General features: G+C 36.5%; 2 protein-coding genes across 2 annotated transcripts; both read right to left on the bottom strand.

Moving 5' to 3' along the window:
* Positions 1 to 978: 978 nt before the first annotated feature.
* On the bottom strand, positions 979 to 9536 carry LOC130724466 (protein trichome birefringence-like 33). The gene is made up of 6 exons (XM_057575694.1): positions 9215 to 9536; positions 8882 to 9134; positions 3247 to 3418; positions 2690 to 2889; positions 2424 to 2582; positions 979 to 1547 (listed from the first exon to the last, which is right to left on the bottom strand). Exons 1-6 carry the CDS (start codon positions 9411 to 9413, stop codon positions 1208 to 1210), a joined length of 1323 nt encoding a protein of 440 aa, XP_057431677.1. The 5' UTR covers positions 9414 to 9536; the 3' UTR covers positions 979 to 1207.
* A 2189-nt stretch (positions 9537 to 11725) lies between these two features.
* LOC130722193 (uncharacterized) lies at positions 11726 to 25848 on the bottom strand. The gene is made up of 11 exons (XM_057572849.1): positions 25471 to 25848; positions 25139 to 25181; positions 24756 to 24809; positions 22407 to 22470; positions 21333 to 21389; positions 19946 to 20052; positions 19802 to 19840; positions 19241 to 19329; positions 19069 to 19144; positions 12589 to 12636; positions 11726 to 12248 (listed from the first exon to the last, which is right to left on the bottom strand). The coding sequence occupies exons 1-11, from the start codon at positions 25647 to 25649 to the stop codon at positions 12168 to 12170; spliced, it is 837 nt and encodes a 278-aa protein (XP_057428832.1). The 5' UTR covers positions 25650 to 25848; the 3' UTR covers positions 11726 to 12167.
* Between the last annotated feature and the right edge of the window lie 345 nt (positions 25849 to 26193).

The raw sequence follows: 26193 nt of genomic DNA, 5'->3' as shown, positions 1-26193 counted from the left end.
TACTTGATGTTACTTTCCGTCACTTGAGGACACTCATGACGATGTTTTTAGTTACAGCGAGGGCTGTACTTATATTGTATATTAATTGCAGTTAATCGCGATGGGTTGAGTCTTTATTTCGACAAGTCATTTTATTTAAACGAAACGAGAAAAAAAAAATATCTGCTTTTCCACTTTATTTTATTTTTGAGTTACTAAAGTGACACCCAGAAATTAGGGTGTTACACCTCACTTGTCTACTATCATCTCTGTTGAGAGAAATCGAGTATAACCCATTCCAAATTGCAAAGTTGGAGGAGCCTGAAGAGGCTTTGTTGGAACAATACTTCTTGGGTGAAGTTCCGCACGTAGAATACTTGGGAGAAGTCCTAGAGAATACTTGTTGGGAGATCGAAGTTTTGAAGAATACTTGATTAGCTTGAAGAGGTTGGGGCGAAGAATACTTGTAAGGAGAACTAGATTGTCCTTTTGTAATGGTTGAAATACCCATAGTATTTCTTTATATATATATCAATTTTGCTTATCCAAAAAAAAAAAACTGGTAGGGAGAAAGTCTCAAAAAGTACTTGATTAGCTTGAAGATGTTTTGCTGAAGAATACTTGTAAAAGAAGAAGTACTGCAAATACTTGTTATAGTGAAAATCTTGATGAAAGACCTAGGATTGTATGTAGCTTCGAGTTTGGGGTAACCCAGGATAAATCTTTGTATACTTATCTTTCTATCTCTATGCATTTTGTTTACAACGTCTGTTGGCTGCAACAGGAAGCAATGCTAGAAGAAACTTTAAAACAGATTTATGAAGTTGTCAACTATAAAAAGTTTTTACATATATAAATCAACCTCATTTTCTTGTGTCCTTGTGATTTACTTCAACATCATTACGGAAATCGAATTTACCTACTACTAGAGCAATACCTTGTTGGTAATTTTCATCCTTTCATGACACAAGTAGCAAAATTTTGGATTTGGCACTCCAATTATTGGAAAATAAAATCTATTAAATTTTGTCATGTATATTGTTCTCTTCCTCCTTTTCAAAGTTATCTATTTTCATCGTACAGCCCTCTTTCTTTTTTTCTTTCTTCACTTTCTAACAAAACAACGGGGTTATCCGCCCATGTCATACCTTCCCATTTCCCATTTACAAGTTTCCATGCCACCAGAAGACCCAAAAGAACAAGGATCTCTTCAATTTTGGATACGCTTTCAAGGAAAAAACAACTTGGCAAATAGAAGCTCATTCCAAGTATCTTGAAGTCCTGGTAAACACCAATGGATACAATCAGCATAGCTAGCAGGGTTAGCTAATTGCTCTTGGGTCAGAGGGTTCCATTGCTTCTTGTAGATTGAAGTGTGTGCATCTTTGCGGTAGTTGGAGAGTTGAGTGATGTTGAGAAATGTTATGGGCACTTTAGATTTCCTAAACTCTTCTCCAATCACTTGCATTATGCTTTTCTGAGAATCAGAGCCCCAATATGTTGGATCATCAATTGGAGTTGTCTCATTGTAGCAGTTCCCTCCTACTTCACCTCCCCACTCTATGCTCCTGCAAATATGTGCTTGAACTATATAATTGTCTAAATTTGTACTTCCATATACCAAACTTCCAAAAAAAAAAAAAACCATTACTCAATCATAAACCAATCACATGAAATGTGTTGAAGAATGCGTTTAAAATAGTCTATTACTAGCACTCCTCTCGATAAATAAGGGGTTATTTAAGTTATACCAAGTATTAAATATGTCATCCTAATGTACCAATAATTAAGATAATGATAAAGATAGATATGATACTACTACTTATTGCTAGACAAAAAATAGACGACTTCGACACCAAAGGGTTGGTCAAGTGAAGCATGAAAAAGTCTGATATCTGACAAATTGTAGTTTTGAGCTCTCATTCGTCTCTATGGGGTGAAGTAAATGTAAATTGACTTTATATGTTCTTTGAGCACGAGATTTTTCCCTGCCTTGCCTTGAGACAACATGGGAAAGGATCCTCTCAAGTTTCCTCATATTCAAAATTGTGTCTAGCTCTCTTTATATGTATGTATTAATTAGTTATACGTGAAACTCTTACATGTTTATAAAGAGACAGATAGTCACAAAATTTTCAACATGAAAAAAGTTTGATAAGTGAGTATCCATTTCCAAGATGTTATCGATCCCCTCACCTTATTTTAAAAAAAAAATTCATTTGTACCATTAGATCCAAGAAAAGATTGGTTCGCCTTCAAGGAGTTCGTTCATGCATCGTAGCACTTCTCTTAAGATAAGTGTGTTAATTAAAATTATTGGAATTCCTCCAGAGCTGTGAAAGGAGCTCCATCATAATTAGTATTCCTCGCCTGAGGATGCCTAACTTTTTGACTAAGTAGAGCTAACTTCTTTATTAAAATTGCTGTGTGTGAATTATACTCACTTTGCATGAGAAGGTGACATGCTTGTGAAGAAGACTCTTGTCTTGTTGGGGTCCATGTTCCGACCCACCCATCTAAGCATACTTTTCATAGCCATCCGATATGCATCCTCTGTTGACATCTCAACAATCTCTTTTACTTCATCATTAAAAGATCCAAGCCTGAAAATTTGATGAGAGATTAATTAATCAATTGTTTAGTTATTATTTTGCAATTGCATTGGGGGAAAACTAAAATTTGAGAGAGGAATAGAGTGGGAGGAACATACAAGATCTTCATGTTGGAGCCAGTAATCCACCAAAGATAGGTGTTGAATACCACAATATCAGCTCCTTTCCAATTACGGCCATGCTTATTTATTGAACCTTTTCTAACAATCCTATCAGTTACCCTATGGATCACTGCATCATCGGAGTTTGATTCAAGAAGAAAAGGTGCCCAATAGAACTCAATTGTCGCATTGTATTCCTAATTAATTAAATACAACAAGATGAACATAGAGGGAAAAAAAACATGACAGACACAAATGCAATTGGCTTTTTTAAAATGAGGGACTAATTAAGTAATTCGAAAGTAGTAAGCTATCATGCATAGCTGTTGATTCAGAAATGACTGGTTGAGATTTAAAGAACCATATAATGTGTTATATATGTGCACATATGTGATCACAATCACAACTTAAATTGATTTTTCCATCAATGTCTATGAGAACTTACTTTGCCATCTTTCAAAAAAAACTTAACCATCTGAAATAACTCTCACTTTAGGAGAGTAAAATACCATAATAATATAGCAAAAGTTATGAAGTTGTGACTTGTACATCACCTTGGCTGTGAAAACAGTGAGTGAACCAAAAGATTCCATAGATTTGGCATTTTCTGGAATGAGTCGATGGATAAGACATATGAAAGATACATATTGACCACGGTTGAGGGAGTCTCCAATAAACATCATCCTCTTCCCACGTAGCGTTTCCAGCATCATACTGGCGTTGAATCTGTAGCATTGTAAAATGGAGTGTTATGTTTGATTTAATTCAATTAATCTATTGTTACTTAATTTGAGCTTTCAATTCACTCACTAGATTGGGTTGTCTAAGCTGTGAAGTATAGAACTTTAGATGATAAGTAAACTCTTTTTTTATACACTCTTGCAAGTTGAATAAGAGCAATTAATTTTGTTGTTCTCTGTCCCGGGCCCTTTCATTCTCACAGAAACACAAAAAATTGAAAGTCCCCAATGTCCCTCATCTGGCATTCACTTGTTTTTGATAAACTTTATGATTCTCAGACTTTCTCAGAACCCAACCAATTAATTAAATCAATGTAACAAATGTATATATCGACAAAAAATATATAAAAAAAAAGCTTAATTGAGTTTTTGTCTCTAGCCTTTACACCAGTTTTGGTTTTAGTCTCTCACTGAAGTAAATGTAGGAGGTCGTCTTTAGGGTATTGATTGGTTTTAGTCCCAACGACCAGGTTGGTCAACACCGAAGCTCCGTTTTTACCCATTAGGCATTAGGCATGGCCCCAACAACTAATGAACACGGGTGGATTTTTTATTTTTTAATTAATTAGATTAGTAATTATTTAAAACACTGAAACTAATATTTGAATTAGTAAACAGCATCACCTTTATACATCATCATCTTCAACATTATTTCATCATCTTTATCCTCCAACTAGAAAACTAAATTTAATCACCATCATCTTTATCATTGTTTCATCATCTATATCATCCATTAACAATAAAAATCCAAAAAAAAATGAATTATTCATCATCATCCTTGAACCAGATCCAAATCCAACTCCAAGTGAAATGCTTTTTCTTTGAACCAGATCCAGAAACACTTCCCTCACTCACTCAGCTCTCTTCCTCGTCCTCTCACTTTGAACCCAGATCCAATATCAACCCGAAAGCATAACCTTAGAGCCAGATCTATACCTCCAAGATTTAGAGCCTCCATCGACTCGCCTTTGAACTGTGATCACACATGGTGACCACACGCTCAATCAAGTCCTTTGCAATTCTCACTCTCGAAACCTAAACCATAATTCCTCATGAAATGGTATCAATTGGGGTACTCCTCGTGTGCTAGGTAATGCCCTACTTGGAGCAAGAGCTCGACAAGCGCTACAAGTTGTTCTGCGAATGGGATTTACCCGCAGAAGGCTCAGCTTCTCACAAACCACGCCACCTCCATCCACGTCCTCATCGGCAACGCCAGCGCTGGGGCCGAGGTCGAACTGATTGAGGCGCTGCCGAAGCTAGAGATCGTGTCGAGCTTCAGTGTGGGAGTGGACTAGATTGACCTGAACAAATGCAAGGAGAAGGGGATTCGCGCAACCAACATCCCTAACGTGAAACTGTGTAACGAAGACGTCAAAGGTTGCGTCGCTATAGCCATCGCCCTCTGCTTCGCGAAAAGGATCGTCCTTTCCGCAAGACAACCACCATGTTCAGTTGTGCTCAGATTTTGTCTCTAACCTTTACACCACTTTTGGTTTTAGTCTCTCACTATAGTAAATGTGGGAGGTCTTCCCTAACCTTTAGGGTATTGATTGTTTTTAATCCTTACGACCAAGTTGGTCATCACCGGACTCCGTTTTTGCCCATGTGGCATAGCCACATCAACTAATGAACACGAGTGGATTTTTTATTTTTTTAATAATTAGATTAATAATTATTTAAAAAACTGAAACAAATATTTAAATTAGTAAATAACATCATCTTTATTCATCATCATCTTTAACATTATTTCATCATCTTTATCCTCCAATCAGAAAACTAAATTTAATCACCATCATGTTTATCATTGTTTCATCATCTTTATCATCCAACAACAATAAAAATCCAAAAAAAAAAATGAATTATTCATCATCATCCTTGAACTAGATCTAGATCCACATCCAAATCCAAGTGGAATGCTTTTTCTTTGAACCAGATCCAGAAACACTTCCCTCACCCAGCTCTCTTCCTCGTCCTCTCACATTTAACCTAGATCCAATACCATCCCAAAAGCATAACCTTAGAGCCATATCTGCCTCCAAGCTTTAGAGCCTCTATCGATCTGCCCCCGAATTGTGATCACACACGGTGACCAAACGCTCAATCGACTCCTTTGCAATTCTCACTCTCGAAATTCAAACCCTAATTCCTCATGAAATGGTATCAATTGGGGTACTCCTCATGTGCTAGGTAATGCCCTACCTGGAGCAAGAGCTCGACAAGTACTAAAAGTTGTTTTGCGAATGGGACTACCCACAGAAGGCCTAGCTGCTCACCAGCCACGCCTCCTCAATCCGCGTCCTCATCGGCAACGCCAGCGCGGGGGCCCGACGTCGAGCCGATTGAGGCGCTGCTGAAGCTGGAGATCGTGTCGAGCTTCAGTGTCGGAGTGGAAAAGATTGACCTGAACAAGTGCAAGGAGAAGGGGATTCGCGTGACCAACATCCCTGACGTGAAACGAAGACGTCAGAGGTTGCGTCGCTACGACCACCGCCCTCTGCTTCGTGAAAAAGATCGTCCTTTCCGCAAGACCACCACCTTGTTTGGTTGTGCCTCGGTTAATGTCGCACCCCAACCCAAAATTGCTCACCCATAACCAAACCAAGAAGGAAATAGGGAGAGAAAAAAGGAGGAAGATTGATACATCACACATGAAACAGAAAGGGGTCAAGGGATTTGAAGGTGATGGTGTGGCTGAGTTCAAGCAGTTTGTTTAGTGAGGGAGAGATTAATTAGTGAGGTTATTTATGTGTTTTTTAATTTAAATGAAAAAAGAAATAAATCTATGTGGGCGCATTAAATGACGTGGCAGATACACATGGTACTGTCGGGGCTCCAGCATTGACCAAGCCGGTTGGAGGGACTAAAACTAATCAATACCCTAAAGGTTAGGGACGATCTCTCATTGCTCCGGTGAGGACTAAAACTAAAAAAGGTGTATGTACAAAAAAAAACTTATTAAGAAAAAAAAAGGCATCTGGCCATACTCAATCTGCTCATAACTACATTATCATGTTCTAAATTCGAAGGTCCCAAGAATGGGAAAACACAGACAAAACGTCCTACAAAACAAAGTTACAGGTGTCATGCACCATCATTGCTTGGGTTGGTAGTTGGTAGCAATTACTCATTTCTGATTCAATTGGGCGTGAGATATGACTTATATGACCACAGCATTCATGGTGTTTCAGCTCATTTGTAATGTGTAAATTTTGTGCTTTTAATTTGGGGGTGATTTTTTTTATCACTAGTGGTCCAACATTCTGCACCGTTAGATCTTAGAATCTAGGAATATTTTTTAGATGAGTGATTAGGATTAAATTAGAGATAAAATAGTAAAAGATGTAGGGCATGTTTGTTTTCTGTTTTCAAAACAGTTTTCATTTTTTAAAAACTGAAAACCTGTTTGGTACCAGTTTTTGAAAACATATCTCATTTTCAGTTTTTAAAACTAAAAAACCAAAACAGTTAAAATATATTTTCAGTTTCAGTTTTTAGTTTTCTAAATGTTGCAAAACATGTCATTTAAACTCTTTACTTTTCTAAAAACTGTTTTTAAAAATTGTTTCTGAAAACTGTTTTAAAAACTGAAAACAAAAACTACAATCAAACAAGTTCGTAATATCCTCTCTTTTGCTCCATTTCTCTACTTCATGAGAAAGAAGTGAAAGTGAACAAAGAAAAAGAAAGAGCTAGAGAGATGATTCTGAAAGGTGAAACCTTTTTAGAGTTTTCATAAAGGAAATTGGAGATGCATTGCGGTGGTGATGGTCTCACCATAATAATAGTGTTCATGAGGAAGAAGAAGAATTGAAAAATCGACCACCAATGTGAAACCATAAAAGTGAAGAGAGAAAATTACTAAATAAGCCTTAAGGCCACCACGGTCCCAAGAAAAAGGATCACCTAGGGCCTGTTTGATTGTAGTTTGTTTTCATTTTTTAAAACAGTTTTTAGAAGAAAAAAACCAGTTTGAATGACATGTTTTCCAACATTTAGAAAACTAATATCTGAAAACTAAAAACTGAAACTGAAAACATTTTTTAGCTATTTTGGTTTTTTAGTTTTAAACACTGAAAATGAGAACTTTTTTTTAAAAAAAAAAAAACAGGTCTTAACAAACAAGTTTTCATTTTTAAAAAACTAAAAACTGTTTTGAAAATTGCAAACAAACAGACCCCTACTCTTTGCCTATAATTTATTAATTTATACTTCCTCTCTTCCTTTATTTTAGTAATTATTTAAAATATATATTTCTATTTAAAATATATATTTCTATTTAAATTGACTTATAAATTTCAAAATAACAATTACTTTTTTACTATATATATCTTTAATTTAAATAAATAGTACATGAGAAAGAATTGACTAACAAAAGCAGATCGTTTCAAAAAAAACCAAAAACAGATAAAGATGTATCAAAAATTTAAAAGGTTATTTTAATGAGAAATAAAAAAAATAACACTACTTCTATTTTGCTTTTCCTTTTCACCAAGCGTTATCATTATGGTAGAAAAAACAGGATTAGAATAGGATTATAGGAAGAAGTTTCTTTGTCTTTTTTCATGAAGATGATTTTGGCAATACCATCGAGTATCTTTACATGATGGATTATGTAGACTCTTAGGTTGTTACTAATAGTATTTTATGAAAAGTTCATAATTACTAATCTACTCAAGTGAAATTAATTCTGAGTTATTTTATGGGAATTTGTTTGAGATTAAAAAGGATGGAGCATACTATATATAAACAACAAATTAAAGCATTTTGCTGGGAAATTTTTTCTAAAGGAACATCAATGAAATGACCATGTAAACGGTAAATTAATTATCTTATGATTCAAATAGACTGCATGCAAGGCAATCTGAGTAGAGGGGCACCTAAAATTTGAACTTGTACATTTTGACAAAGTTGAATCTCCCAAATAATGAACATTGAATACAACTACGGAAATCAGCATTATATTGTTCCAATAACTGCATATTGATATATAGTGGTGAAAGATTGAGTCTACAAATTAAATAGACTCTTGCTATCACAGAATGTCTTTTCCTTCCATTCCATGGGAGCTAGAGTAAGTATAATTAGTTGAACAGCTCTAAGAAGTAGAGCTACATAATTCTCTTATTAATTGTTATATTCCCATAACTTAATGGGGAAATATATTTGCAAGGATATACACATGAAATAAAAGACTAAAATCCAACAATGCACCATCGTCGCACACGTGACTGTATGTGTCGGAGACGGGTCGACCCGCCGACAAGAACAAAGAAAACTTTATCGAAAATAGAAGAGGATAAATACACTTGTAGTATAACGATAATAGTGTTGATATTCCCAAATCACATATGTGAACAAAAACAATAGTAAAACTAAGAAATGTAATATAACATATAGTAGAAAACAAAATTATGAATTAAAAAGAAAAGAAAAGAGAAGCACTTACATGGGAAGATCGCAACCGTGAGGCTGCCATCGCCACCGCCGGTACTCCTCATCGGGCCGGCCGTGTTGTTGACAAGTCAACTGTGGCTGTATGTACGGACACTCCGATTCCTCGTACAGTGGCCGAGTCAACTCGTCCCGAACCCACCTTCCGCTGAACACGTCGCAGTGGTGCCCTCTTGATGATTTCTCCTCCTCCTCCCTTTCATCCTCCTCCACCTTCTGCTGCTCCTCCCTCCTCTCTGTTTCTGAGTCTGAGATAAACTCACCAAATTCAGCAACAAAAAAACAGAGCTAAGAAAGCACCTTGACACGGTGGTCTGAGTCAACTCACCGGGTGTGGGGAAGAGCGCAGCGTCCGAATTGGCTTGAAGGTTGTGTGGGCGGAAGATGAAGATGAAGTCGTGGCCATAGTGGATGACAGCGAGGAGAATGAAAGTTAAGAGGATGAAGAGAGAGGGAGAGAGACGAGGTTTGGTTCTCATTAGAAGAGAAGAGGAAGAAGAAGAGAAGGGTGGTTTCATCATTGACATGCAATATGCATGGATCCCCAATTAACCTTAGTTGTGGTGGGGTTGTTTGGTAGCTAGCAATACCAAACTGGTGTTCTGGTGCGTAGAACTAGAAGCCGCTAGGGGAGTTTGAGTAGAAAGTAACCAATTGTAAAGAATGTTTTGTCCATTTTCTCATTTTTTATTATACCGATGATGGTAGAGTAGTGGCGTTGAAAAACAATAAGGCTTAATTGCAACTTTGGTCCCCGACGTTTACCAATGCCACGATTTTGGTCCCCCTCTCTCTTCATCCTCTTAACGTTCATGAATGGTCCCCGACGTTGTAGGTCGTGTGCAATATTAGTCCTACCGTTTATTTCTTAATGAAGGAGACTTACGTGGACGTCTAGTTGGAGAGAAAAAGGAGGTATGAGGAGAGAGGGAAGCACGTGAGTATCACGTGAACTCACGTGAACCTTATATGAACCCATTATACCCAAATCTGAAACCCTAGGGATCTAAATCGTGTTACCTTCTTCGTTCTAGGGAGGTCAGGGGTTTGGGTATAATGGGTTCAGATAAGGGTCACGTGATACTCACGTGCTTCCCTCTCTCCTCATACCTCATTTCTCTCCAATTGGACGTCCACGTAAGCCTCCTCCATTAAGAAATAAACGGTAGGACTAACGTTGCACACGGCCTACAACATCGGGGACCATCCATGTAATTAAATTAGGTGGGGGACCAAAATCGTGGTATTGATAAACGTCGGGGACCAAAGTTGCAATTAAGCCAAATAATAATAATGTGAAAAAGCTAGTAGCCTTTATAGTTTATACATATTATATTATTATCTTTTCTATCTGATATTCTTATAATCGGTAACCATGACACTAATTTCTTTGAGATTCTTGGGTAACATTAAGTGTTGATGGATCACGCAAAAAACTTATTTCATGCACATCCTTCAAAAACGAACTCTCTATTATATAAGTTCAACTATTTATCAAAAGTGTTGTGTATGCTAATCATGTAGATCTTGAGTTTATGTCATATATGAATTATTAATAGCAAAAACTATATGATTAGTTGTGGGAATCACAAGCATCAGGCATCTGTACTTAATCCATCCTGCTAAAATTGATCGGAATAATTGAAGAGTGAACGAAATGATATTTAATACATATGTAATTCGCATATGTTTGTTAATTAAGTTTATTTCCATGGTTAAAATGTTTGACGGTAGGTTAGGTGGGAGGTTAACAAGTTTGCTTGGCTTCACTGCTAAGGGTGGGAGGAAGATAACAGATAATAATCACCTTACCTGTTCATATATAGGAAATACATTGCACCAACAGACAACAAGCATGTGTGGCCATTTTTCTAGAGCTTTAGCACATTAGGTGGTGGGTGATTTGGTGTTAGGTTGCATTTGGAATTGATCTGACACGCTTCCTGGCTCTTAATCTCAGACGCACATGAATTTACTTTGGACTCAATTATATACAGATACTGGTCATTGAGAAAATGTTGAATGATGGGCCAGCTATAAACGAATAGATTAACTGTGACATCTTCAACTAACGAGTCCTAAATCCTAATATTAACATCACACATATGATGAGTCATTCCAGGTTGCATATATATTGACATTATATAATTTATTTATATGCAGAGTTCGTGTTTGGTTTGGAAGTAGTGCGCATGTTAGTCCACGAGCGGAAAGACCGAGTACTTGATGATATATTAATAAAAGACAGCTAAAAAAATTAATGTTATCGTTGTAACAAGCCGCAAATAAGAACACATTTTGGATACATATCAAAATAGTACATTTTGAAGCTTAATCTATAAGAAAAAGCGCATGCTAATTTAAAATTTGCATAAAAAAACTCTCAAAAAGCTCATTTTTCAGATTTTCCAAGAAGTTGTACTCAAACAAATTGCTAACAAAAAAATCTTTAGTGAACTATGAAAATCACAAGCTTTGTTTCATATTTCAAATTTACATGACATGAGACTGTACCCTAGCACGCATATATGGTTCTATGTAACTCTCTGTAGCTCGTAGCCGCCGTCACTGGATTTTATCTACTCACAATTTGTGAATGTTATCAAATATTAGTACAAAGGTTATCACTCCATTAGTCATAATAACAGCACAATGTTACATGACCCACTGAAGCTGGATGTTAGACTTGGCTCAAGACAAAGGATTGAAGCTGGCCACTGAAGTTGACATTTACTTTTACAAACCCAAGATTCATTGGTACAAAATTAACAGGAACAAACATTCCATGTATAAATTAACTCAATGCAAAGATGATTTCGCAGGGAAATAATGGTCAAACTGAAGAGAAAAAAAAAAGAATTAATGATCAAATTAACAAAAGAGCTACACAAAAAATCAGTCTAACTACCTGATTATCAACTGACGAATGTCAACCAAAACTATTGGATTGGCTCCATTATAGTGCTCTTTTTTCCACAAGAATTACACTAGACTTTCATTTTGTTTTACCTTTTCTTTTCCCTCTTCTTTTTTCAAAGATACGTAAAAAAGAGTGAGCTTATAAAAAAAACGTAAAAAAGAGTGAAATATTAAATTCATGGAGGGAGAGTAAGCACAAGAATTACAGATTTCTGAAGAATGTCCCTTATCAAGGAAGCATCAGAGCTGACCGTAGGACATCTGAAAAGTGAGTCATCTGTATTTTTCTGCAGTGTGTTCATCTCAGGCCTCAGATGATCCGTATGAATTCACCAGATAAATCCAGAATCAAAAACATAATATCAAAAGTTCACAGGAGAATAGGAGCTCCGGTGACCTTCAGATGGTCCCTTGAACTTCCTCACCAAAGATGAATACAGACCCTGCAAAGACAAAGTAGATTCCACAAAGGTTTTAGAAAGAATGCAACTCCCAACCTTCACGCATATGATTGAGCTAAAGTTGTTTGATTGCTGTTTAGCAAAACAGTTTTTAGTACATAAAAATAAAAAATAGAAAAATCTGTTTGATAGGAATTGCTGTAAATTGGAAGACGTATTTGTTTTGTTTTTGTTTTTGCTTTTCTTCTTTTGGAAAAGAGGTATTAAAATTTGTCTCTGAAAATAGTTTTTAAATTCAAAAAACTTAGAAGGATGTACAGGCCTATTTTCTCTACTGCTTGATTGGAAATACTGAAATTGAAGCATTCATGTGAAAGAATACCTGTGTTCTCCTTGGCAAGCTCATCCAGAAGTCCATGTTAGGGATAACCTGAAAAATAGGATCAACAAAAAAGCTTTCAATCTCAAATCCCAATTGCAGTGAAATCCCCCAAAGGTTCCTATAGTACTCTAAAAAAGTGATTGTGAAGGATTGTCATGGAATAACATTATAAAACATTACAAACCATTTAACAAACAAAATTACTAACAGAATGATTGAGTGTTATCAACAAGTAGTTTCACACCAAAAGACAGCGATGGAAATTAAACCTATAAAATAGGTACCCGTGAAATTACCTACAATGGGAGTTTAGTGATCCATCAAATGGATCGTCCGACTACGGGTAATTACCCAAAAATCATATAAGGGTATAAGTAGAGTTTGGTATTATAATAATCTTTTAATAACTATATTAACCAAAATATTTATTAAATTTAAATTTATAATTAATATCTTTTGAATAATTAAATAGTTATGTTTGCAACTTTTATAATTAGGAATAAAATTATGTTTTATATTTTTCAGTTGAGTTATCAGTTGTACTTTTAATCAATATTTTATTTTTAGTTGATTTTCAAAGTTAATGTTAACATTTTAATAGCATTTATGCTAAACTAAATTTTTAAACAAACAAATCATAAGGGACCACATTTAAGCTTAGTGTTAACATAATGCAAGTAATGGGTCCAGGTAAAGGTTATAGCATGTGTAAGTTTGGGCGAAGTTGTTTTTTTTTAAAATGCAAGTATGATGCATTATACTGGGGTAGTAACTTACACAGGGCTATTCATAATAAGAAAAGGGACATTAAAGATTGAGTTTCAGCGTGAAATGCAAACAAAATTAGCAATCTCAGTTAAGTTGCCCATACATAAATGGCAACGGTGTAAATCCACTATGAACTTCTATACTGAAAGAATATTTGCATTATGCAATGTTGATTAAAACTACCTCAAGAAATAACTATTAAGGCTATGTTTGCATATCTTTTCACACAGTGCAACTTTTGCACTCACTTCAAGGAAAAAAGTGAATCGAACTCTTCTACATATTGGGATGAAAGTCCGTTCACGTTGAACTCAACTGGTGGACTGGGCGGGGCATCCCTGATATGATGCCCGCCCAAAACACTCGTAAAAGATGGCGGCGCGCCAGGGCTGGCAAGGGTCACGGGCGATGATGGAAGGCATGTTGTTCTACCGGTGGTCCCATCTGCCAGCTAGAAGATTCTTTTGGATTTGTCTTATCTGTATAGGGATTTGGGCCTCGTCTGTAAAGGCCCAAATATGGGAACAATCTAGATGTTGACCTCACCCTCTATAAAAGGGAGGTTTTTACCTTGTATCTGACAACTTTGATGATAATTAATGAGAATATTTTCTTTTATTATATCATGTCTTTATTTGAGCTCTGCTAGGGTTTTCTGGGTGTACTTTTCTTACATAAGATATTCTCTAGTACAGAACAACTGGTATTCAAACATACACTAAATCAATGGAAATGGACCACTAATTACTATCATTCCCTCTTTCTTCTTTTCACTTCCTAGTCAGGGCAAGTATACGTAAAAAAATTATTGGCTTACCAAAAAAAAACGTAAAAAAATTATTGAGTAGCCAATTCATCAGACAACCTAAATAAAACAAATAAATAAAAATAGGTATGTATATGTCAAACTCAGGAAAATATGGAATGAAAATACTGTCTTGATGCTGAGTACACAGCATAGAGCTAACTTTATACTGATAACATATTACAAATATGGAAATAATATCTCTCCTAATTATGGGAATAATTTCCCTGATCTGTAACAGCTAATCAACAATTAATCCTAATTACAGGCTTGGTCAACTACAATTATATACAGCAATTAATCTGGTCAGTAACTGTTATTCAATTGATTAGTCAATCAATTCCTTTGACATCCCCCCTCAAATTGATGCTGGTAAGTCTACAAGCATCAATTTGCTAGCTAGGACATTGTGGCGCTGACGTGTCAAGGATTTGGTGAAAATATCAGCAATCTGAACAGCAGTTGAGACATGAGGTAGAGTGATAACTCGGCGGTCATAGGCTTCTCGTATAGAGTGACAATCAACCTCTATGTGCTTTGTTCGTTCATGGTATACTGGATTTGCTGCGATTTGTATGGCACTGGTGTTGTCGGCATGTAGTGGAATTGGTTGTGTTTGAAGGAACCCAAGATCTGCAAGAAGACCACGCAACCAAATTATCTCGGAGCAAGCAACAGACATGGCGCGATACTCTGCTTCAGTTGATGACTTTGAGACCGAATCTTGTTTCTTACATTTCCATGAGATTAGAGCATCACCCAGAAACATACACCAACCAGTAGTAGATTTCCTTGTGTCTGGACATCCGGCCCAATCAGCATCACTGTATGCTTGGAGCTGAAGTGATGATCCAGTAGGAAAGAATAAGCCACGTTTAGAGGTACCAATGAGGTATCGAATGATGCGGTGTACTGCTGAAAGGTGCAAATGCCGAGGTGATTGCATGAACTTACTGACTGTGTGGACAGCAAAAGAAATGTCAGGTCGGGTGGTGGTGAGGTAGATAAGACTACCTACCAGCTTGCGATATAAAGTGGGATCTTCTAGAAGGTCACCTTCATCCCGTCTATACTTCACATTAACTTCCATGGGGGTGTCAACTGAGGTCACATTGGTGAGGCTAGCTAATTGGATCAGGTCTTGAATATACTTGTGCTGATTTAAAAATATTCCTTTGGGCTGATAATGTACCTCTAACCCCAAGAAGTAAGTGAGCTGTCCAAGATCTTTCATGCGAAAAGTTGAATGCAACAATTGTTTAATTGTAGAAATAACCTCTTGATCAGACCCTGTCACCACAATATCATCCACATAAACTAGGAGTACCACGATACCTTTTGAAGTCCTTTGTAAGAAAAGGGATGGATCATATTGGCTCTGTGTGAAGGAAAATCCAAGTAGTGTGGATTGAAACTTCTCGAACCAGACTCTTGGTGCTTGTTTCAAACCATACAAAGAGCGCTTCAGTTTGCAAACTTCATTAGGGGAGAGTGTGGGCATACCACTCGGAAGTTTGATGTAAACTTCCTCCTTGAGATCACCGTGCAAGAAGGCGTTTTTGACATCCATCTGATGTAATGTCCAAGACTGGGAGGCAGCAATTGCAAGAATAGTACGCACCGTTGTCATCTTGGCGACAGGTGCAAAGGTCTCATCATAGTCAAGTCCATATTGTTGCTTATTTCCAAGAACAACCAGTCGAGCCTTGTACCGGTCTATTGAGCCATCCGAACGAAGTTTTATAGAAAACACAAACTTGCTGCCAAGAGGCTTAACAGATGGTGGACACGGAACCACATCCCATGTCTGATTTTCTTCTAATGCTAGAAGTTCTGTTTCAACAGCATTTTGCCAACATTCATGCTCCATTGCCTGTTTATAAGAGGAAGGGATAGAAACAGAAGATAAAGTTGCTGTCAAAGACAAGGGAGAGGTGAAACCATACTTTTCAGGTGGTTTACGAACGCGAGAACTGCGTCGTAGAAGGTCTGGTAGTGCAGCCTGTACTGGATCAGCTTGCAGGGAAGGATCCTGAAGAGGCCTTGGAGGTTCTGGTGGCAAATTTGGAGCAACATTACCACGCCTTTGATACGTCAAGAGAGGTCTTGCTGATTGTGGTCCTATAGCAGAGCTAGAAAACAATGGCAAAACAGAAATTGAAGGAGAGCTATGGTCTAGGTGAGATGCAAAAAAATATTTATTTTCTTGAAAGATGACATTTCTTGAGACCCGAATCCGACATTGACTAGGATCATAACATAGAAAACCTTTATGGTGAGTAGAGTATCCAAGGAAAGCACATTCAATAGATTGAGCAGTGAGCTTTGTGCGTTCTTGGGGAGGAAGATGAAGGTAACACACACAACCAAAGGTGCGAAGGTTAGTATATGTGGGTGGATGACCAAATAACCGAGTGAAAGGAGTGTCATTGTTCAAAGATGGAGAAGGCAAGCGGTCAATGAGATACACAGCAGTGGAGAGAGCTTCACACCAAAAACGAGTTGGCACAAAAGATTCCAGCAAGAGGGTGCGGACAACATCGAGCAAATGGCGGTTTTTTCTTTCTGCTACCCCGTTTTGTTGGGGAGTTGAAGGGCAAGACCTTTGAGATAGAATACCATTATTTTGCAAGAACTCTTGAAACAAATGAGATGTGTACTCCCCTCCATTGTCAGAGCGAAGAATCTTAATTTTTGATGAAAATTGGGTTTGAACATAAGCATGGAAGAATTTGAATGTAGAAAATACTTCAGCTTTTGAGCGCAAAAAATAGATCCATGTGAAACGACTATAGTCGTCAATAAAAGTGACAAAATATTTGTCATTAGCATGAGATGTAACAGGGGCCATCCCCCATAAATCACTATGGATCATATCAAAAGGTTTTTCTACATTCGAATGATGAGTTGGAAAAGGTAGAATCTTACTCTTGCCAAGTTGACACGAACTGCAATCAAACTGAATAGTACTAAAAGATGGGATCTTTTTATTTTCAAGGAAACCAGATTTTAGCAAGTCATGAAGTACAACTGAGTTTGGATGACCAAGACGTTTATGCCACGTTTGGTAATCAACATTAGCAGAATTACAAGAAACAGAAGGCAATGAAAGACATTGAGACAAAGGGAAATGGAGTGGAAAAAGACGTCCAACTTTAGGCCCCTTCACGATCATCTTCCCCGTGTGTTGATCCTGCACAAGACAACCAGATTTTGAGAATTCTACCCGACAGTCATTGTCAACTAACTGACCAACAGAAATAAGATTACTAGTGAGACCAGGGGACACAAAAACATCTGTTAGAGTTGAAGAAATATCACCAGTGGCTGTAATAGGTAATTGGTTGCCATCAGCAGTATGAATCATGAGATTTCCAGAATATTTGGTGACATCAGTAAGGAATTGAGCATTGTTTGTCATATGGTGGGAAGCCCCAGAGTCAAAGTACCAAGGGGAAGAGGTAGAGAAAGATTTACCTGAGATTCCCAAAGCAGAAAATGCGGAAATGATCATTTGTTGAACTATTTCAGGAGTCAGAGTTTGAACAGGGGCAGGAGCATTTTGTTGGACAAATGCTGAATTGGCAGAATTGCTAGGAAAAGAAGAACCAACCGAGGCAGTAAATGCTGTGACCGGTCGCTTTGGAGGTCTTATTGGGCATTCTTTGATAATATGTCCATTCTTTTTGCAGTAATTGCAGTACTTTTTTGAACAATTTGCAGCAAGATGTCCAAAGCCTTTGCAACAAAAACATTGAACAGCACTCATGTCTCGCCCTCTTGGCTTTCCTTGTGCTGCATATGCCACTGGAACAGAGGTGGACTTTTGTTGTTCCATGGATGTTTGAGTGAGGAGGCGTTGTTCTTCACGAAGTAGCTCATTGAGACATGAATCCAATGAGGGTACAGGGTTCCGATTCATGAGATTAGACCTGATGCCTTCAAAGTCAGATCTCAATTTCATAAGAAATTGATCTCGTTTAGTAGTTTCATGAACTAACTGTACCGATTTAAGACCATCAGCAGTCAAGTTCTCATGGACTATGTCAGTATATTCAGCCCAAAGATTCGTGAAATGAGAGTAAAATTCAGAGATCGAGAGACTTTCCTGCTGAGAAATGGCGATGTCATGTTCCAGTTGGAACCTACGAGCAGCGTTATTCTGACTATAGATTTTCTTTAGGAAGTCCCACATATCGGCAGCCGTCTTGAACGGTCGAAGATTAAGAACGATGCTGGGATCAACAGAGCTGATGATCCATGTCTTGACTTGAGCATCTTTTACCTCCCACTTGGCATGTTCAGTCTTATGTTTGTCTTTATCAGGAGCTGGGTCGCTGCGATCAACATGACCCCAAAGGTCCTTACCCGTGACAAATATTTCGAATTGAAATGCCCAGGTTGAGTAGTTCTTGCCATTAAGGCGAACAAATAAGACATCAAATTTTTCTGTAGCCATGAGGTTGAGAAAAAAAACGAAGACAAAGGGTGTATCGAGGATAACCACGAAGGAACGTGGTCTGAACTAGGACAAGGCTGAGAAAAAAAACATGGTCTAGGACAAGAGACTAGGAATTTTCTGGCTAGACTAGGATATGATCGAAAACCAGCTGTGATACCATGTCAAACTCAGGAAAATATGGAATGAAAATACTGTCTTGATGCTGAGTACACAGCATAGAGCTAACTTTATACTGATAACATATTACAAATATGGAAATAATATCTCTCCTAATTATGGGAATAATTTCCCTGATCTGTAACAGTTAATCAACAATTAATCCTAATTACAGGCTTGGTCAACTACAATTATATACAGCAATTAATCTGGTCAGTAACTGTTATTCAATTGATTAGTCAATCAATTCCTTTGACAGTATATCCTAGCAAAGACAGGAAAAACATACATCTATACCACGAATCCCGAGGAAGAACCGATAAGCAATACCAGCCAGTAGATATGCAGCAAAAAGGCACAGAATACTGAAAAGAGATAAGAGGAAACAATTATTAATAATATAGGCAAATCAAAGTCCCTTTTAATAAGTAAAATGCCACAAATGACAGTAAATTCCTTACATGGTTATTAAGGTGCCAAACCACCCCCACCCTCTCCCATGGACACTTACAATGGTAGCACAACCAGATGGATGCTTTATCTCTGTAGCCTGTTTTAGAAACAATGTTAAACCAAATGATAAATCATAGTTATCTTTGGTTTTAAAGTCATCTGGCTTTCGAATTACTCTTTTTTTCCAACTTTCAACTAGCCAACATTTTTATTCTGTTTCAGAACTTATATATTGATGCATGGGAGTAAATAATTTAACTTCTGTCAAGTTTTCTTCATTTTGAACAAAAAAGTAATGAAGGCATCAGAAAAAGGCTTGTTATGTTGTGGGTTCGCGCTGAGAGCGTGTTAGGTTAGCTCTGTACTGCAATTCTGTAAGAGTCATCAAACTTCTTAAAAAATATGTGCAACATCTAAAGTTTAGAAATATACTTTTGACTGTTATGGACTCTGATCTTTTAACTTCACAGTAAAAAAATCCTAGAGTTTTTAACCACTGCCACTGATTTTAACAAATTAAGAAAAATATATTGCACAGGGATAAAAACAAACAACGATAGAGTACTCACATAATTACAAGCCCCTAATTTCTCCAGAGTGTGCGGTGCCTGCAAGCAGAAGAACAGTAATGAAAAATCCAGTCAGTTATTATGTCCATAATTAATATCAAGTTGATTAATTAAAAACAGGGAAAGAAAGAATAAACATCTTACTTGTACTCTGTTTACATTGCAAAGCACAGACACAGCCAGCGAACAGTTGTACTTAGGGCTACTGCTCGACATTTTGACAATAACACCAATGTGGGGATTTTTCTTATCTGCCAATTGGAATAGCATTACAAACATACATATATTTTACATAAGTTCATGATAAGAAGCATTATTCAAAGCAGGGACAGAACCAGAAAAAGTTGATTTTGCGGGTGGGGGCAAAATTTAAAGTATGTTAAACAAAAATTACAATGACCGACGTCTACTCTTAGCAATTATATAAATTTGGTTCAATGAATGACAAATTTTTCAAGCTTCTATCCCTTTGTATGGCATTTTGGAGTTGATAACCTTCAAACATTAAACACAACAGTGATTTGGTTTCTAAGAGTAACTTTTTAATCAACCATTACAAGGTAGATCATAATTTAGTTACCAACTGACAGAACATATCAAGGTGGAATGAATCACCAAAGAAAAAAGAAACAAAAGAGAATATTTCATACTTCAATTTTGCATAATCGAACACCTACAAGCTCACAAGTCACAACCACATAAAAATTGAGGTTTGACCACATGCATTATTATTCTTAAATTATATCTAACTAGTCAGTACACCCATCATGAAAATTTCAATGTCATGATCAATGAACTTTTCTTCAGAAAGTGACCAAGATAAAGTATGAAATAAAATTAGAGGAAAATACTATCAACACAAAGTATTGATAAAAAAAATATTTTCTGAACCCATAATTGCAATAAATACCATCTAAAAAGTTTTAAAATCATGTTAACTAAATTCTATAATAAATTAAAACTAAACAAAGAAATTTTTTAATGGTTCTTAGAAGAGAAGACTGTAAAAAGAGGGACAAATTTTGTTATCGATCTAGAACTGTAAAGAGATGGCAGAACTAAGATAAAATGTGACATTTGCATGGAATAAGTTAAACACATGAGAATAAAAAAGAAGTTTAGAAGTGAAATGGAGGAAGTGAACCGTGAAATGAAGAAGAAACTTCGTTCGAAAAAAAAAATGAAGAAACAGCATTTCAATAGTACAATGTATAAATAACCCTCATTGCTGCTAAAAGCATTTCAAAGACAAAAACAGATCTAATTAATTTCTTGGGTAGCCTTAAGGGGGCGGGGTGAATCTAAATTTTGAAGTACCATATACCAGTAATTCGTGACTTAGGGGGTCATCAGCACCTTTTCATGAAACCAGGGTCCGTCCCTTTCAAAATTCAAAGTACTTGAACCAAATAACACAGAGCAATTTACAAAAAACACAACAAGAGCAAAATGTAAGCACAAAAATTAACTAAGAAAAACCATGATTTGATGCAAATTAGAAAACATTAACAGATAGGATAATTCAGCTTACCAATGACTTCAACATCAATTTTTGAGCCAAGACCTATGGCTGTGCATACATGATAACCTGCATTTATCACTCTGTTAGAGACATGGATTCCTCTTAAAACTTCACTCTGAGAAATAAAAGATAATTGACTTCAATTAGATATAGTTTATTCATTAAAATATTAAAATGGTTGAGTAACGTAGAGATATCACTCCAACTTCTGGTTCTTTTGAACTACAGTCCTACCCAAGTCCCAACTGATGATGAAGAGGATAAGATATTTAGAACCTTAAACAAGCTCTTCTAAATCCCAGAGATTTTACTATGTAAAGCTTCTTTTCTATTAATTACATGATGCAGGAGCTGAAAAAATGTTACTAATGAAACAGAGATCTTCCTGTGTACTTCATGTATGAACATATTTCTTCAGATGTTGTTTCACAAAGTTTGAGAGCAAGAATGAACATATGAAAGAAGATGAATTAATGATTACAACAGAAATATGCTAGACTATATTGGTTCTTGATATGAGAAAGGCAGTGAACAATGAACAATAAACAACTGAAAACAATAAGACTATTAAAATGAAATTAGGAACAAAAATTACAGAAAGAAAAAGGTCTGGTAATTCTTATCTATAAAAGTAAGGAGCTACAAAAAACCAGTTCAGTTGTTATGTTGCACAATATAAAATGTGTTTTAAGTAAATAGAAGTACTTTCAAAACCTTAATGGTTTATGTGGCCATAGAATCTATCTTTTAGTGTGTTAGAGAAGTAGGTACTTCGAGGTTCTGCTAGCAACAGAAACCAGAAGAAAAAATTATCTCAATAGCATTTATCCCTAATGATGATCTGATCATTTCAGGCAGAAGTCTTGCAACAGCAAAAAATTCATACCAAAATCATACAGGCACTAAATGATATAATTCCATTTATAATATGTAACAGGATACAATTACAATGGCTAAACAACAAAGTAGAAGAACAGTTCAACTCTATCACCAGTATCACTGCCATAGGCAGGAAGCACCAGACACTTACACAATTTACAGGTGCAAGTAAATGGGAGAAAACGGACATGTCAGGGATTCTACCTCCAATATTGTTTGCCAGAAGTGCATTGCACTCCATTCCACAACGCGTTGGCCCTCCACAATCCTAAAATATAAAACGACCACATAAGCAGAAAATCCCGAATTACTGGATAATAAATTATTAATTCCATTATTCCAAGATACTCCATAAAATAATTTAGTTAATCCACATTGCTAAAGGACCTTTGAACTGAGGGATGGCAATGGGTCTCGGACCCATAGGGTACTCGCAAAAAATACCCACTATGGGTAGGGTAAAAACCCGCTAGATGAGTATGGGGTTGGGTATGAGTAATTACCCGCAAAAAGTAATGGGTATGGGTGCGGGTATGGTTACTATAGTACCCAACCCGCCCCATACCCGCACACACATATTGTTATTATTATTATTATTATTATTATTATTATTATTATTATTATTATTATTATTATTATTATTATATGAACAAATTAACTTAAGCTATAGCTTTCGAACTTACTTATTTTAAAAAATAGGTGACTATTTAAAGTATTCATAATCATTGCTAATTTACTCCCACTTATTTTTAAAATTAGTAAGTTAATAACCAACAACTTTAGGACTATATTATAAATCCAAAATAAAAAATTAAGTTATATCTTTCTTGCTTATTCGTTCTAAAAAAATATATTCTTAGTTGATTGATTTTATTTGTTACGTAGATAATCTTTTGTATTTATATTAGTGTTTTTTATTTAAAAAGTTAGTTGTATTTTTTGTTTTCTATTAACAAAAATAGTGAAAAAATATATTTTGGTTAGCTAAATTGCGGGTAATGGGTACGGGTACGGGCATATAGGTACCCAGAGGGTACGGGGACGGGCATTCAAGTTGCTACCCACGCGGGTATGGGGACGGGTACGGGTAATTTTTTAAAACGCGGGTATGGGGATGGGTACTATAGTACCCTACCCAGACCCTACCCATTGCCATCCCTCAACTGCCCTAAAATTATCACTTATATGTTCTCCCATTTCATCTCAACATTTTGGATTAGCATTACTTACATGTGAACAGCGGCCATTATCCTAGACCAACTGATTGCTAACCAAATCATGCTTGATTATAAGGAAACATTAATATTGAGGAAAATAGCAAGTAGAATTTCCACAAGAATAATTCTCATTGGTAATCAGAATGGTTTACATGGATATTTCTAACAAGGTACAAGATTACGAGAAAGGTAATAAAATCTCTCTTGATAATCTCCATTAAATCTACCAACCAAACTCCCTAACCACGGTAACTATGACATAATCATGGACCTAAACCTCATATCTGTCTCTTTTGGACCCTTCTCAAGGAGATGATTGAGGCTTCCTTTCCCCTTGAGGTAGGTGGGAAGTACGAATACCTTTAAGCCTTAAGGTAGTTCTTTTCATGGAGCCTATAAGAAGATTGAATGCTTTGAAGTTCCCCGGTCTTCGGAGCATAGCTGTATTCTTAAGTTGGGTTGTTTTCCAAGATGGTTTCAAATGCAGACAGTGTTGTTAATTGCGGATGGCTGGTCATGATGGAAAGCCAAAAACCATACATGGTGGAATATGGCGAAAATGGCGGCCATATGGCAGGATATCAGCCATGGCCGAAAGCCAAAAAACCATCATGGCGAATATTTGATAACACTGAATTCAGATCCTAACATGATGAAGAAAGGATGGCTGAGGAGAAGTACGATTCACCAAAAGTTACAGCAATGAAGGCCGTACAAGGGGGGGAGAGAGAGAGAGATAGAGAGAGAGAGAGAGAGATAAATAAAGGCTTCTTGAACAAGGAATGCTGTGGCAATGAAGCGGCACGAAGGGTGATAAGGCAACAATGCTGAAATAAGAAACCAGAGATCAGGGCTCTAGGGAAAAACCTAGAGTTCTGGTACCATGTGGAAAATAACATGGGTATTTGTGATAAGATAATCAAAATGGTGATACATGGGTATTTGTGATAAGATACAAGGTTACAAGAAAGAAAACAAAATCTCTCCTAATAACTCCTAATAATCTCCATCAAATCTACCAACAGAACTCCCTAACAATAGCTTAATTTAACGGATTTCAGATTTACAGCAATTACACACAGCTAGGCAGCATACAATTTGATATATTCAATATAGACTGCAGTGAGGAATATACCACTCCTGCAATTTAATCAACTATTCCTTTTTCAAAAAATATGAATTTTATCCAAAAGCAGATTAAGCAATAAAGTATCATCATACATCACAATGATCACATATATCCAATATGGTTTGACAGCAGAAGCAGAATCTTGATTACTATATGATACGCAATCAATATAGAGAACATAGCTTTGTAGAAAAGAGACTCATTTACCCAGCAGTCAGCACAAGTTGGAGGGTCATGATTGAAAACCATTCCATCGCAAAGCTGCTCAAGCAACCAACACAAAAAATTCAATTAAAGATTAACCCGGCATAAACCTAAACTAACTAACAATAGCTATAAAAGTAGATGCTTCAAATTCAAAGCCACAATCCAATCCAGCTAAAATGCTAGAACTAGCATAGTTAGTTAAATTTAACAAAATATAATCCATTCAATCCAATTTACAAAGTCCGAAGGCATAAAAAAACAGATTTTTCGCCTTTGTTCATGAATGGTGGGAACAGCAATGACCATATGCAGCTAAAAAATTACTACTTATAATAAACAGAAGTCAGAAATCAAAGAAATAAGTGTGACCTGATGGAGCCAACCTGAAACCAAAGGGTTGTCTGGTTCACAGCCACTTTGTAAAATCTACAAAACACAGAAATGATAATTAATATTAAAACTAATCATATTTAAGGAAAGTAAATCCCTTTTTCAATTTGTGTTAATTATGATGACCAATGAAAGAGAATCCAGACACTAATTACCGAAATCTTCCAATTTCCAAACAACTAAGTTCCAAAACCTCAAACACACACGTTGTTTCGGTTATTATAATATTAATTAACAAAAATTGAATCATAGAATGACGAAAACAACGATCAAATTTCACCAAAAACGACGAAAAACGAAAGAGGGGAATCGAGGGTGTACGAACCCGTCTTCACTGAGGACGCCGTGAGGGAAGTTGCGAATGGGAGAGGAGAGGGTGTAATTGTAAAGCTTGTTTCCGTCGAGGAAACTGAACTCACAAGGTGCTGCTACGGCGGCGGCGGCGGAGGTCGGTGGCGGTAAGAGCGAGAAGAGAGTGAAGAGTGCAGCAGCTACCATTGCCATTGTCGAAGGGTGCTGAAAACGTGCGTTTCTAAATCACCATGGTTGATTAGTTGAGAAGTGAGAGTCAGATGCAGCGTGAGCCGTGAGATGTGGGGAGGCACAACAACACAAGGAAGGAAACAAATCGTGTTCGATGCTACTATGTTAAGTTGGCTTAATTAATCAAATCTCAGTTACTAATGCTTTGCATTCCCTGTTATGTTTGGTAAGTTGGATTTAATGAGATTTTTTGTTTTTCTTAATCAGGGATCCCACTTAACAACCTTTATCCATTTAAAGAGAGTTAAGAAACGTAGCGGTCATCGAACCGGTCGAGGTACAGGTTCAAGGTTCAAAGGTCGAACTGGGTCTGACCGTGGTATTTAAATAATACATAACTAGGATAATAGCCTGTTTCCGTGCGATGCACGGACGAGCGATTCTACGTTTTATGATTTTTAATTTTATAATTTAACAAAATAAACTAATTAATTTACATACCAGTAATTTGCAATCTAAATAATTATATTTAAAATGAACAAATTTTATTATTAACTTTGCTAGT

This window comes from Lotus japonicus, chromosome 6 (genome assembly GCF_012489685.1).
Source record: "Lotus japonicus ecotype B-129 chromosome 6, LjGifu_v1.2".
In the NCBI taxonomy this organism is placed as follows: domain Eukaryota; kingdom Viridiplantae; phylum Streptophyta; class Magnoliopsida; order Fabales; family Fabaceae; genus Lotus; species Lotus japonicus.
Note: the sequence above shows the minus strand (reverse complement) of the source record. Positions and strands in the feature narration are given on the sequence as shown.